Consider the following 15,883-nt stretch of genomic DNA (forward strand, 5'->3'; position numbering starts at 1 on the left):
TCTTTGGAAAACTGAAATTGACTAAACCGAAATACCACTGAAAGCGATTGATTTCCAATCATTTTGGTTGGTTTCGGTTGAGAATTTCACAAACTAAAATATTCGATTTCGGTTGGCCATACCTATAAAAATAGACCGAACCGAACTGAGCACACCCCTAGAAACTATAATAAACTCTTTTCTAAATTACATATATAGTACAAAAAAAACAATTAGTTAAACTGTTAATATATACTACTATTTAAGGGGCTTCCCTATTTGGCTTCTTCATTTTTTTTAGTTTAAAAATGTCCCTACACCCCTATATTTAAGTAGAGATAAAACCAAAAGACTAGGGGTGTGCTCGGTTTGGTTCGGTCGGTTTTTATGGGTATGGCCAACCAAAACCAAATATTTCGGTTTGTGAAAGAACAGAGATATGCCTCTAGTCAGAGAGAAGAGAAAGGCATGGCCATGGTCCATGGGGCTTAGAGAAAGAAAAGAAAAGAAATATAAAAACCCATACGAAGGTTCAAACCTGGGATCAGATAGCCAACACACAAGGAGCGTACCATTAAGCCACTAATCGAGTCCAAATTCTCTGTCTCATTAATTGTGTTCCACTTCATGCTCCATCAATAAAATTTGGACAACTAGCCTTTCTCATTAAATGAGATATCTCATTAAATGAGACAACTACTCTCTCTCATTAAAGTCAGAGTTATCTAATTTAATGAGAGATGCTAGTTGTCTAAATTTTATTGGTGGAGCATAAAGTGGAGCACAATTGATGAGAAAGAAGATTTGGACTCCCACTAATCAACTATGTCTAAAATTTACATAAATAAATAAATAAATTTACATAAAGGTTTGGTTCGGTTGGTTTTGGTGTAGAAAAATCCAGCACCGCTACCAAACCAAAAACCAAAATATTTGAAATTTTAAAATTGAAACCGAACCGAAATCAGGGAAAACCGACCAAAACCCGAAATTTCGATCGGTTTCGGTGCCCTTGCAGTTTTCCGGTTTGAACGCACACTCCTAATGGTTTCATTTAAAAAAAAAATGTTAGATCTTAATTTAGTTATCACCTTAAGCCCCCGATGAATAGATAATTACTATTAACATTAAGCTTAAGGCCTTTGAACAGAATGTAATGGGCTATATGCAAGGCCTCTTTTATCTCTTCAGAAGAATTTCGGACCTTTCTCTGCTCTGCCCTGCTTTCCCGTGAAAACGGAGAGGGAAAGAAAATTCCGCCAAAAATGGCACCGCAGCTATTAAAGCTTCCCATTGCCAGTATCTCACGCTTGCTTCAGACCACTCCAAGCTTGTCTTTTCTTTCTCTTTCCAACTCTCCAAAGCTTTCTGGTACCCTCTTTACTCTCTCTCTCTCTCTCTGTTCTTGTTTAGTTCGTTGTTGATTGAATCTTAATAATTTTAACAAACCCATTTCGTTTTATGTGGATTTTTGGTCTAATTATTGCTTTTTTTCTTTTTGGAAATGATTTTAGTGAGATGGGTCAAAGCCGAAATTCACAGTCCCTTTAGAAGCTATGCTGTTGCAAGTTCAGGAAAGCTTCAACCACCAAAGAAGTAAGCTTTTCTAGCTCCAATAGCAGTTTGTTAACTTGTTACTGTTATTCAGTATTTTAAAATGTGAAACGGGTGATGTGTACAGACGATTTACAATAAGAAGCGTGTAAGAATCAATGCCGATTTGTATATGGTGTATGAATCTACTACTTCTGCACTGTTTGTATGCTAGGAAAATGGAAGGGAGAAGAGATGAAAATTGAGGATTTCTTATGTTTTGATTGGACTAAGAAAAAAGCCTAATCTTGATTGGTTCTAGCTTTTAATTCATTATGTTGCTTAGATTTTGTATTGATTACTCTCTAGGCATTGAATGGAAGTTCTAGACTTTTCTCAAGTATAAGATTAGGATAAAGTTAGACTTGGTAATTATTTGCGATGTTACACCATTTCATAAATTTTTATTAGATTGAAGAATTCCACTGTTAAATCTCATATTTTCTTTGTTCTTAATATGCACACCGAATTTCCTGTTAATTGGACTTTATTTACTATCTAATCGTTATTTTAAAGTTAAAAATACTTGAAATTTAACATTTTTATGATGAGATGGTAATTAATCTCCGATCATCTTGATATTCTGCAAGCATGAGTATAACAAGGCAATGTAATCCTAACATTGTTGATGGAGTGGTGTAACATTGCAAAGAGTTGCACTAGGTCTATATATATAAGCACACTTACAATTTTTATTTTAATTGGTTAGATACACATACATACTTATATATTGGTGAATTACAATGCTCTTGAACCTATGACCTCACCCTCCTCAGCATTCTTTGTGGGTAGTGGTTTAGCTAGTTGATGATATGTGATAAAATCGCCTCAGTTTTTCCAATTAGATGTCAATAGAGTGGAATGGAGAAACTCTAAAACAATTGTAGGCTTAGTGGTAGCCCAAAGTGGGAGTTTTCAGTTTTGTGCACAGGGTAAAGGCATAGTTTGCACAAATGGAGGCAGTGGTGGTATTAGTTGTCCTAGAGGAAATGCTTGTGATATTTTCAGAAGGAGAGGTACATAGCCAACCTCAAAAAATATGGGATTAAGGCTTGGTTGTTTTGTTGATGACATATATGGTGGTGTTAGTTGTTAATGGTTGCTATGATCGATGATGGTGAAAATGATGTAGTTGATGCTTATATGGTCGCTTCCTAGCATAATTTTTCATAGTAGTGGCAGTCTCATCAGATTCATGGAGTAGGTGGTGGTGATGTCATCAGCAAAAAATACTTGTTTTAAGTAAAATAAGCTTTTCCCCCTTTCGGTTGTGAGAAAGTCCTTTACTATCCATGCTATAATATCCTTTCAAAGAAATTGATGCTTTGAAATGCTATCTAAAGATTTAAAAGTCTGGCTTTGTTAACATTAAACTAATAATCACAAATTACAATAGCAATTAAGCAAACCCAAAAATTTTATTGAATTTTAAAATTATGTAAACATAATAAGCAAGTTCATCCAAGTCCTTTAGAAACAAAATTAGAGCTGCTAAGATGAGCCTTTTTCTGTTAAGAAAAATTCCAGTATTATTGCTTAAATATTTGGAGTAGCTTTTTCTTCTGCATCTCTACTATTAAATTCTCCATTCTCATTAATGGATCGCCTTGTGGTTTTTTTGATAGCTCTAGAGGTATAAGGCAAGGTGATCCATTGTCCCCGTTATTGTTTGTTATTGTTACGAATGCTTTTAGTAAAATGTTGGATAAGGCAGTGAGGGATGGGCTCATGTCTGGTTTTAGGGTGGGTCCTACAGGGAACTATTTGCAGGTGTCCCATCTTCTCTTCACCGATGACACCCTGGTCTTATGTGATGCTGATCTTGGTCAGATTTTGTTTCTCCGGCTAGTGCTGTTTTGGTTTGAAGTAGTTTCTGGGCTGAATATTAATATGGGCAAGTCTGAATTGGTCCCCGTGGGTGTGGTCCCTAATATAGTAGATATGGTGGATGTGCTTGGGTGCAAGCAAGGCTCCTTTCCAATGCAGTATCTAGGTCTTCCTCTGGGTGCTAATGTCAGAGATAAATCTGTTTGGAATCCAATTATTGAAAAGGTGGAGAGGAGGTTAGTAGGTTGGAAACGTCTGTATCTCTCAAAAGGAGGTAAAGTTACTCTTATTAAGAGTATGCTGTCCAATCTTCCAACTTATTTTCTCTCTCTGTTTCCTATCCCAGTGGAGGTTGCAAACCGTATTGAGCAACTTCAACGAAATTTTCTCTGGAGTGGTATGGGGGATGTTAAAAAAACTCACCTAGTGAAATGGGCCACGGTTTGCACTCCTCTTCATTCTGGAGGTTTAGATATTAGAAGTCTGAGAACTTTTAATAAAGCCTTGTTTGGTAAGTGGTTATGGAGATTTGGGAATGAGCGTCAGGCCTTGTGGAGGAGAGTGATAGGGGCAAAATATGGTTGTGAAGGGGGAGGTTGGTGCTCTCTTCCCGTTATTGGCCCTCATGGTGTAAGCTTGTGGAAGTCTATTAGTCGTGGTTGGCCTTCTTTTGTTCGTCACATCCAATTTGAGGTTGGGGCCGGTTTTACTGTTAGATTTTGGCAGGATATTTGGTGTGGGGACACTTCTTTGTGTGTGCTCTACCCAAGACTTTTTTCGTTAAGTCAAAATAAGGAGGCCTTTGTGGTTGAGTCGATGAAGTTCCCAAATGGTGTTCTTTTTTGGGATCTAATTTTAGAAGGTACAACGAAGATTGGGATTTGGAATCCTTCTACAGTTTAATGTCTAGGATTTATAGAGCTTCTTTGAAAGGATTTGGGGACGATAAGATGTGTTGGAAACCTACTAGGGGTAAAGGTTTTACTGTTCGTTCCTATTACCAAGCGCTGACTAATAGTTTCGATCAGTCTTTCCCTTGGAAGACTGTTTGGAAGTCTAAGGTCTCCTCTAGAGTTGCTTTTTTTGTGTGGACGGCAGCTTTAGGGAATATCTTGACTATTGATAATCTTAGGAAACGACAGATTTTGATTTTGGATTGGTGTTGTATGTGTAAGAGAAATGGGGAATTCGTTGACCACCTCCTCATCCATTGCTCTATTGCTTTTGATTTATGGTCTATGGTGTTTACTCTGTTTGGCATTCATTGGGTTATGTCGAAAATAGTGGTGGATCTGTTGGCTTGTTGGCAAGGAAAGTTGGGGAGGCATCGGCATTCGGCTATTTGGATGGCTGTGCCTCATTGTTTGATGTGGTGCATTTGGAGGGAGAGGAATAACCAGCATTTTGAGGACATAGAGAGATAAACTTTTCTTCCTTAGAACTCTTATGGATTGGGTTACAGTGTTTGGCTTTCATTCTTTTTCTTCAGTCCATGGTTTCATGGACTTTTGTACTTTATGCACTTGATTTGTTTTTGTCCTTGATGTATACTTCCTGTATACTCAGGTGACACCCCTCTTCTTTAATATTTCTTATTACTTATCAAAAAAAAATATATTTGGAGTAGCCATTTATTACTGATAATAGTCTCAAGACTGATTCAGAGAAGAAGATAAAAAAACTGACCTTGTTGCAAATAAATATTGACTATTAATCTTGAAACCTCTTTATCATTTTTCATATATCATATTTCGTTCTGCCATTAACATTTTCAGGAAAAGGAGGCTGGATGAAATATGTCTTGAAAGATTTCAGCAATACAGCCGAACCTTTATTCAATCATGGATCCTACAAGGTAAGTGACATTTTTTTAATATTATAACATATTGTGATGGACTTTGGTGAATGAATATGATTACATGTAGGTTTATGGATATTTTGTGGGTTTTTTTAATAATGTATGTCAATATCTGTGACATTTGGATTTAGGCAATTGCTTGTTTATGAACCTTAGTGGTGGCAAAAACAAATAGCAAATGTTATGGTGGGAAATTGGTTAAAGCGATACCCTAACAAGTTGCTCGCTAACTAACTGTAACTATGCATGTTTATCTTCAAATAAAAACAAGGCCATGTAGGCCATTAGGCCTGCTAGTAGTCTTGTGAACTGTCTTCAACTGTCAGTAATGCCTGTTGGATTGACAACCACATCAAATAAATTGTCCAGTTTGTTTCAGTTTTTGGATCATCATCTGAAACCAAGACCAGTTCTCCCCCGTTCATGTCCATTCATACATCCTCTTGCCACCTAGGGTAATAACAAGTAGAGATAAATTCATATGGTGTTTCCTTAACACCCTTAGTTTTAGATTTAATATGACCTTACCAATATCAACTGGTTATGTAATGAAGAAAAAAATTGAAATCAAGTTTTTCCCCATATATTTCCAAAATAAAACTCGGTGTAGTTTTAACTTTTAAACCAATGTGCATTTCCCACATAATTCAGTATTGCTTGGACCCTATACTAGTTTTATTATGTTTGTGGGTATCTATCTTGCAAATTTCTAAGAACATGCTATTATCTTGGCTGAAAATTTTGATTATGGATTGCATTGTAAAGTGTAGACTACCCCCCCTCAACACACACACACACACACACACACACACCATATATCCTTCCTCTCTCTAACATGTTTCTGGTGTAGGAAAAGTGTCTGTTGATGGAAAGGTGGTGAACAAAGCTGGAACACCTGTCTCTGAGAAGGCTGTTGTGCAAATAATGGCTGAAATTCCAAAATATGTATGTAGGTGATTACTCTCCTAAACCAATGCATCATGCATGCTTAATACAAAAAAATTATATTACTGGTAGATTTGGTGAGAATATATATTAATTTAAGCTCTCTTTTTTTTGGATATAGAGCAGGATATAAGCTGGAAGCTGCCATTGAACAGCTAGGCGTCAATGTTGCTGGTAAAGTAGCTCTTGATTCAGGGTTATCCACTGGAGGATTTACTGACTGCTTGCTTCAATATGGAGCATCATTTGTTTATGGGGTTGATGTAGGCTATGGGCAGGTAATGTGAAGTTCTAATTCTTTCTTTTTGCTTAGCGAATTTGTGCTAGACAGCATCTGGACGTGAAGTCCCATTCCTTTTTAGTTTTGGATGGTAATACAAAAGAAAAAAAAATGTGAATAATGCTAGAGATACAAACTATTTTACAAATCTTTTTACAAACTGCTGATGTGGTGAGTGATTATTAGTAAATAAAAAAATGATATTGATGGTGGCCTAGTTGAAAAACAATAAGAGATTAGCCATATCAATATTTTGTAAAAATATTATAAAATAGTTTGTGCTTGTAGCATTACTCCATAATGGTTGTCTCTAATTGAAGATGTGATAGGAAATATTTGATGGCAATTCTATGCTTATTATGATGCTGAATCTTTCTTGCTGTGATATTTTAGGCCTTTCTAATTAGCACTCTTTAATTGATTATTTTCGTAAGTTAGTTTATTATAATTCAAAATATCACTCTTTAATTCATGAGGATAAACTGCTTAGCCTGTCAGGGGTGAAAAGCCCCTGGATTATCCGGTAACTGGTTCTGGCAGGTGGGATCAGTTGCCCGTAGGAGTTTGATTAACAGTAAGGATTGTTGTACAGTATGCTCTGCGACATGCAACTAAATCTAAGTGAAGTTCTCCTATGTCATAAAAAAAATAATAATAATAATAATTCAAAATATCAGTAATTAAAATGCAGCATTTAATTTTCAAAATTGAGATGCCCATGAGTTACTTCCACTTTTAGATTATTATTATATATATATTTGCATGCTAATTTTGTGAAGCTTGGTAAGTAGTTTAAATAGTCAGTTAACTAAAAAAAATTTGTAAAGAAGGAACATCCTTATCTTGCCAAAATCAACTTAAAATTAGTAGGATTTTTGAAGGTGTTGAATGTCCTCAGCACGTTATTAATTAGTCTTTTTGGGATCTGTACATGAATTATCATAGCCTTTGTACATGAATTATCCCTAGAGCTTGATTTTGAGGCTCCTTGTGGATCTTGAGACTTAGATACCAAAAGTTGATATTTTATCATTAGCTTTAGAGCTTGACTTTCAGGGCTTTTTGGGTCTTAGAATGTAACACTAAAAGTATTTTGTCATTTCATCATTCTAGAAATGGTTTGTTGAGAAACACTTGCCCAGTCAAAGTTTGTAAGAGGGACCAAAGGGTTGAATTTGTTTTTGGGACTAAAATGTTTGATTTTCACATAAGATGACTAAATTAGCATTTTAGTTTTCCATCAGCAATCACATCCTCTAAAGGAAAATTTATACAACCTCTGGTCTTAAATAAAAAAAGAAATTAAAAAAAAAAAAAAATGCTTATTGTAGAAATTGAATAGAACTGATACATTTTTTGATAAGTGAATAGAACTTATACTTAATATGTTGTTAGAGCAGCTTCTGTTTTATTTTCATTTTTATGCCAGATTTTTTTATTAGTGCAGATGCAATTTTTCGACATTTACCCAAAAATGATTAATATGATGATCCTCCCATGTCCACTTTTTTATAGGAACTGTTGATCATTAATGGTTCTATTGGTAATCACTGCTGACTTCTTTAGGTGGCTGACAAAATTCGTCAAGATGAACGTGTTTGTGTGATAGAAAGGACAAATCTAAGATACCTTTCTGAACTCCCCCAAAAGGTTGATTTGGTGACTCTGGATCTTTCATTCATCTCAATTCTCTTGGTAAGCTTTCAAATAGTGGTAGAAAATGTAGTGTTCTTATGTTTTAAAGAATTTTTTGACTGGTTGCTTTCAACCCATCATTTTGAAGTATTAAGTGGTTGTGTGGTTATGAGGTTTCTTTCTTTTTTTCTTTTTTTTCTTTTTTTTTCAATAAATAGTTTTTTTGATTCCAAGGGGAGTTTTGAACTAGTATGTGCTTCATGAGGTGTGGTTCCCAGCCAATTATGCTACCCCTTGGGTTGATTATGATTCTTCTCCTTTTCCTTTCTTGGACTTTTGTCAATTCAAAGATTGAACTTTAGAGGCCTATTTTATTTAGAGCGTGTTTTGTTGGAGTGATATTAGGAAGGATGAAAAAGAGAGGAGAGAGAGGAAGAAAAAAAAAGTATATTCTCTTGTTCGCTAGGAGAGAGAAGAGAGGATGGAAAATGGGGTGGGGTTATTATCTCCCCTAGCCCACAATTTTAATCCGTTCAAATTGAGAGGAATGATGAGAGGAAAATATCTGACTAATGTTAAAAAATTGCTTTTTATATAATAGGGATTTAAAAGTAAATAGCTACAAATCACTATCTCTTTCCTCTCATTTTCCTTTCCTAACAAACAAAGAAAGAAACCCTAATTTTCCATTCTCCCATTTTTCAATCCTTCCTATCCTTTCCACCCTTTCACTTTTTCATCCTCCCTACTAAACAGGCCCTTAGGCATCAGAGGTGTTTCACTTCTATACTTATTTACATGTATCACCCCTTCTCTTGATGCTTTAAATCATTACTACTTTCTTATACCCTTTTCCATAAAAAAAAAAAAAAAGATATTTGAAAGAGATTGTACTAGTTATATGTATCGCATACTAGTTTTTCTTTCCCACTACACACACACACTGTTGACAATTGCTTTTCTAATATTGTGGTTCTTTATTCATTTTCTCCTTAAAATTTTTAGATCTTTATATGTTATGTACATTTTGAGCAGGTCATGCCTGCTGTAATCAATGTGATGAAGGAAGAGGCAAGCTTAGTTACCTTGGTTAAGCCTCAATTTGAAGCTCGAAGATCACAAGTAAGAAACTCTTATTGTTGTGTATATTTTAATCTTTCTGGCGGTCTCCCTACACAGGTTTCTATTCTCTGCAGTGATATGAAGCTAATTCAGAATATTTTTCTAATGGTTCACATTAACATGGTTTTTACCATTTTTCTGTCCTGCATTAGCACCCCATTCTAGTATAAGTACCAGGGCTGTGTCAAATTTGATGAAACAGATCTTGCTTTGTTTACAAATTCTTTAACAAAGGCAAAGATCTCTTTTTAGCGTTTCGGCTTGAGACTTAGCTGATTCTTGACATGCTTAACCTTAAGTATGAATTAGTGAAGAATTATGCAAGTTTATACACTTAATTTTGTAACTGGTTGAGGGTTGTGATTGTGGGGAAAGCACATGGACATTATGTTGCTAAATAGAATGCTATTTAGCATCAACATTGATTGTTTTTCCTTTTCCGCGAGTAAATTAATTACAAGACGCCAAGATGATGTTACCTGGCACAAGAGTATGTGAGAGAAGTGATCCGAGGAAAATTTTTTCTTTTGGGTAAAAATTACACAAACCTACCTTGCGGTTTGAGGAAATGACACTCCACCTCAAACCTTAAGGGAAATCCCTGGCGGTTTGAGGAAATCAACACATTAGTCCTTCCCTTAATAACAGAACAAAATAGTCCAAAATTTGAAAAGATTCCCTTGATCAAACCCTAACCACAATTTGGTGACAAGGAACAATATGTAACCAAATAAAATTTCAATGACCGTGGTTAGGGTTTGGTCAAAGCAATCTTTTCACCATTTGGAATATTATTTTATTGTTAGTAACAGAAGGACTAATGTGCTTAATTTCCTCAAACCTCAAGACAGGGGAGTGTCATTTCCATTAAGGTTTGGGGCAGAATGTCATTCCCCTAAACCTCATGGGAGGTATGTGTAATTTATACTTTCCTTTTATTAGTATGGTTTGAACTATATGAGGTAGAGTCACTTGAGATGGTTTAGTCAAGTTCAGAGGAGAGTGATTTTGCATTGGTAAGAAAGAATGAGTTTATTCAAGTTGAGGAAAAAAAAAAATTAGTGGAAGACCAAAAATAACATTAGCAGAAGTAGTAAAAAGGACATGTCAATTAATGAAGTAATAGAGAGTTTGACTTTGGATTGAATAGAATGGCATAAAAGAATACAAGTGGCTAACCCTGAATAATTTGTTGAGGATCAATAGCTTACCCCGAAAATTTGGGACTAAGGCTTGGTTATTGTGTTGATCATTTGAACTAAAGAGGAAATCTAATGGCTACCCGCTCTATTCCCACCTAAGCCATGGCCCAATGGCACCAAAAGCTCTAAATGTAATGAATTGGAAAAAAATTTCTAAGAAGAGACATGAGAATCGAAAGAGAATCCAATTCACTCTCTGTACAGGAAGTAGTCCAGAACATAAACAGAATGATTAAAGGTCAAAAACAGAGCATTATACTCATTCAGGAGTTGGGCTATTGCATTTCATTTCACACGTCAAAACAATTAGAGGACAGCTGTCTCCTATTGTTGTAATAGGTTGTCCCACAATTGTATCTGTTTTGAACAAAGATACACTAAAAAGATATTTGCATAGGCATATTGTAATCGATTAAAGAGAATTTATCCAAAAAAAGAATTTATCCATATATATATATATATATTTGATAATTCGATAGTTGCAATAGGGCAAAGGAGATTTGAATCTTGGATGTTTCAGTTGGAAACACGAATGAGCTATAAGGCTCTTGGCGAAAAATTAAAGCAAATAGATTTTACCTAGGCTTTTATCATTTTCTTGTGTAAGAACACATTTTCTATGTTAACTATCTCATAAATATGTATGGAATCCTAGTTGCTTTGTCTAAGATTCAATCTTATACTAATAATTAGACAGTTTTGTAGGTTAATGAGATCATCTTATATGCTTGTTTCTTTTAATGTTTTATATGGGTAGCATTTAATTGATAAAAGCAATGAAGTGTAATGTTTGATGCTAAGAGATCCCATTTATTTATGAATTTAAAATTTCAATTTCTTTGCAGGTAGGAAGTGGTGGGATCGTGAGAGATCCTATGGTTCATCAAGAGGTATGCATGTGTCCCTGTTTTGGTTGATAATTGACTTTCAGATTTTCAGATTTAGCCCTATGTCCAAAGAGAGGCTTTAATTTATCCTTAAAAAAAAAAAAAAAAAAAAACATAAGGTTACCTTCTAGAGCCAAGCCAACTACTTGAATTGCTATGCATTAACACCTCAAGAGAGTCATCAAGACAAGTCCTGCAGCAAATTTTCTCTCAAACATGAATTTGCTAAGACTGATTTGTACCAGGATGAAACTTGATTTTGTGCAATATTTTAGATTCTTAATTTTCTCAACCTTCCATACATTTGTTGGTGGCAATTCCTTGAAGTTTTGTTAATTTCCCTTTATTTTTCTTGAACCTTAAGGCACCATTTATATTTGCTAAGAAATGAGATATAATAGGACTACTTTGGAACCTTTCGTATATTTTTATGTACAGAGTTTCCTTTCCTTTCTTTGTTCTTTTACTAGTAGTAAAACATAATTGGCATTAACTCTGAAAAACTTTTATTTTTTTAAAAAGCTAAGTTACTGATTGAGTTTGTTTATGCAGGTTCTTGAAAAAATAATAAAGGGTGTAGAGAATTTTGGATTCTGTAGCAATGGGTGGATAGAGTCACCATTGAAGGGTGCTGAGGGTAATACAGAATTTCTGGTTTACTTTAGCCGAACAGCTGAGAGAAACGCAAATTGATTTTGTATCTACAATCTCATGGTAATACAAATTTGTCCTTAAAAGTATTTGGCCCATAAATTTTATGATCTTGCAATTTGGGTGACATGGTTCGATCACATTTCTCAAGTGGTTGGACATGTTTATTTATTTTAATTTGCGTTCCCAAGAGCTGTCTAAAAAAGACTCGACCTTCATGTTTATTTTTTAGTCACAAAGAATCATTGTGGAAGTAGTGCGGAGTTTCTCAGATTACTTAGGAAAGTTATCAAGATTGGCACAATATAGTTAGGGTTAAGGCATTAACTTCAAAGTTCATTTTTTTATAGGATAAAATGTATTTTTGGTCTCTATTTGATTTTGGTCCCTCTCTTTAAGAGGGAAAAAAGAGAGAGTAATATATATATATATGAGATAGGTTCAAGTTACACCTGGTGTAACTCTACAAGAGTTACACTTTTTTTAAGCCGTAGATTCCTGTAAGATCTATAGGTTAAAATAAAACTTCCTTATTCATATCATTATTAAAGATTTACCTAATTAATAGCATTCTCATTTTCTCTCTCTCTCTCTCTCTCTCTCTCTCTCTCATAAATTATTCTTAACTTTTAGTACAAGAGAGAAAACAAACCCTCAAAGCTACGCCTATCAGCTTGATGGGCATTCCCATCTTCTTTTAATGGCAATGACAGAGTCGGAATAAGTCTTGCCATTTTATACTGTCACATTACAAAAACCATCAAGTTTCTCCTCCAGTTCTACCCTCTATGTTTTATTTTTCTGCAATCCATTTCTATGTCATTAACTATGTCAAAAACCCAAAACAATATTGGGAGAAAAGATTACATAAAACCCAAAATAATATTGGGAGAAAAGATTATGTAATCGACCAAACTATAAGAACAAAAGAAAAAAAAAATACTAAAAAAATCCTGAAACTTTTTAAAAAATCATGTATATATCCACCCACTTACTTCCTGTAATGGTAAAACAGAGGATTTCACGCTCGAAAAAAGATAAATAAATTGGAATAGTTCAACTATAATTCAAACTTAAATGAATATTTCCTAATCTATGACAAACTGCAAGAAAATATGAACTCAAATAGAACTCTTTCTTATGATTGTTATTTACTTATTTATTTATTTATTTATTTTATTTTACTGTTTCACTCTTTTTGCTACAAAAAGGTAACACAGTGCAACACTCTTTGTCCTCTAAGACTCTAACTATAGATATAAAGCTAGAAGAACTACAGATATTGTATGTACTATGCAGTGTCCCAGAGCCTCGTATCTAGATTATTGTTACCAACCAAGTAGTTTCAGTGGATCTGCTAAGAAGATTGCCTCCAAGAGTTTCTTTCAATGAAGGACTCCTTTAGTTGCGTGTGACTAGGAAATTAGATTGCTTTTCTATCTTTTGTAATTATCGTTTGTTATTAGATTTTTTATTTATTTATTTAGAAGGATAGGTGTTATAGTTATCTAATGTAGCTAATGTTTCTGCTAAGGGAGAATAACGGTTGTTATTTATTATTTATTTTTATTTTTTGAGAATGAACTGTGTTGTTACTTGGAATGTATTTAAAGTGAGTAATGAGAAATAAGAGGGAACAGAGAAATATTACATAGGATATTCGATCTCCAGCACCTCTTGTTACCGAAGTAGTGCCATCCATTCTATATTCCTAACAAGGTTGTTAGTGCACTAGCATCGAAGGATGAAAAAAAAAAAAAAAAAACTACTTTGCATCCTCAAATACTATTTTATTTATTTTATCAATTTATTTTACAACTCACCTTACATCCTAGTCTTTATATTTACATACAACCCAATAAAATAATATAAATTACCTAATAAAATAATAAAAATATTATTATCTCTCTCTTTCCTTCCACTATTTTTTTCTCTTCACACACAACCACAAGATTAAATATTTTTTTTTTCTTTACAACCTATGAATAGTAAGGTTGCAACCTATGAATACTATTCATAGGTTGCAAATTCTTTTAGGTATACAAACTTGGATGGAGTGAGTTTTTGCTCTCTTGGGTTGTAAAATAGCAACTGGGAGGTGTTTACACCCCCTAATGCTAGTGCTCTTAAGGAGCTAGATTTGGGATAGTCAGGTACGAGAGAGAGAGAGAGAGAGAGAGAGAGAGAGAGAGAGAGAGAGAGAGAGAGAGAGAGAGAGAGAGAGAGAGAGAGAGAGAGAGAGAGAGAGAACTACGAATATTTTAATGAAGGGGTTGAATGTATAATAAAGTCTTGGGAAATAATTTATAGATAAGGCCTAGAGTGCAATTATATTCTTATAGTGGTATTGAATATAATTAATGGTAACTTTGGACTTGTCAAGAGTTGACGGAAAAGCCCAAGGCCCATTGGAGCTAGTGTCTTATTGGTCCCTTTGGTCCCATCTCAAGCCACAAACTAAAGCCCAATTGGGTAGGCCCAAAAGGCTAACCCAATTAGAAATCAGTCATTATTTAATAAGTGTTATTAAATAAAGAAACTATGAAAATAGTTTAACGTACGTAAGATACAAAGAAAAAGAAATAAGTTTTTCTCCACAAGGAGAAGAAGAAGGTTTTTTTCTTTGAGAGTTTATGTACAAAAAGACTGATTGAGAGACCACACATCTTGGGCACCATGTGGAATTGAGATGAAGATTGAAGGTATTCTCAAGTTTGGTTTTGAAATTCACTGCACCAAGGTACGCTTTTTATTCTTTGATTCTAGTAATTCATGGTTACATGTTTATCTTTCATGATTGAAGTAGATCCGTGTTTTTGTTGCTTCCGCTGCGTGTGTTTTTGTATGAGATACAAAAACCCAACAGTAGCCACATACTTTTGCAGTCTTAAGGTCGTCCTTTTTTAGGGACTTAGGATCTTTTCACTTTTTATAGACTTGAGGTCGTCTAATTTTTTGCGAACTTGTAAATAAAAAACATCAGCCATTCTGAATAAACTCCTCTTATTGCCATGCATTTATAGAAAAAAGTAGTTCTAAAAAAGAAAACCTGCCCTTTGGGCTTATTGTAGCAAAAACAAAGTAAAAACTTGCCCTTTTGGGCTTATTGTAGCAGAAACTAAAGCGATAAATTTGAGGAGTAACTAAAATTTGCTACAATAAACTAAAAATGGAAAGGGGTGTTGTTCTTCACATCATCATTTCTACTGGTAGTACTTCCACAAGTGTTTAGCATTCCAAGGATGTGGCAGCTTTCGTCCATCTAGCGTCTCCAGGTGGTAGGTGCCCTTTCTTTGCCACGTCGTGACTCGATAAGGTCCTTCCCAATTTGGGCTGAGTTTTCCTTGGGTCGAGTCTCTTACAGCACCCATGACTTTCCTTAGAACGAGATCTCCAACCTAGAAGTTCCTGTGTCGAACCTGGGAATTGTAATGCTTGGCCATGCGGTCCTAGTACCTCGTGAGCCTTTGTTCCACTGTCGCCCTAACTTCGTCTATTAGATCGAGTTGTAGACATATAGCTTCTTCGTTTTTGCTTTCGTCATGGTTGTGCACCCTGTAGCTTGTGAGTCCGACTTTAGTTGGGATGATCGCTTCGTTCCCGTATGTTAGTCGGAATGGTGTCTCTCCTGTGGGCATCCTCGCCATCGTCCTGTATGCCTAAAGTATGCTTGGCAGCTCTTCAAGCCATATACCCTTTGCCCCCTCGAGCTGAGTCTTGATTATCTTGAGTGAGGATCGGTTCGTGACTTCGACCTGTCCGTTAGCTTGAGGGTGGGCGGGGGAAGAGTAGTGGTTCCGTATCCCCAACTGCGAGCAAAAGTCCCGAAAGGAGTCGTTATCGAATTGCTTCCCGTTGTCCGAGACTAAGACTCTAGGGATACCAAACTTACATATCATACATC

At 35.1% G+C, this 15,883-nt stretch overlaps 1 protein-coding gene across 1 annotated transcript; it reads left to right on the forward strand.

The window, feature by feature from the left end:
* The first annotated feature begins 1,089 nt into the window (after positions 1–1,089).
* On the forward strand, positions 1,090–12,235 carry LOC112008630 (uncharacterized). Its single transcript, XM_024040965.2, has 9 exons — positions 1,090–1,350; positions 1,494–1,575; positions 5,175–5,254; positions 6,108–6,210; positions 6,324–6,480; positions 8,049–8,177; positions 9,153–9,239; positions 11,287–11,331; positions 11,881–12,235. Exons 1-9 carry the CDS (start codon positions 1,245–1,247, stop codon positions 12,019–12,021), a joined length of 930 nt encoding a protein of 309 aa, XP_023896733.1. The 5' UTR covers positions 1,090–1,244; the 3' UTR covers positions 12,022–12,235.
* Positions 12,236–15,883: the final 3,648 nt, after the last annotated feature.

The sequence above is a fragment of the Quercus suber genome, unplaced genomic scaffold, assembly GCF_002906115.3.
Source record: "Quercus suber isolate HL8 unplaced genomic scaffold, Cork oak 2.0 scaffold_7, whole genome shotgun sequence".
Classification (NCBI taxonomy): domain Eukaryota; kingdom Viridiplantae; phylum Streptophyta; class Magnoliopsida; order Fagales; family Fagaceae; genus Quercus; species Quercus suber.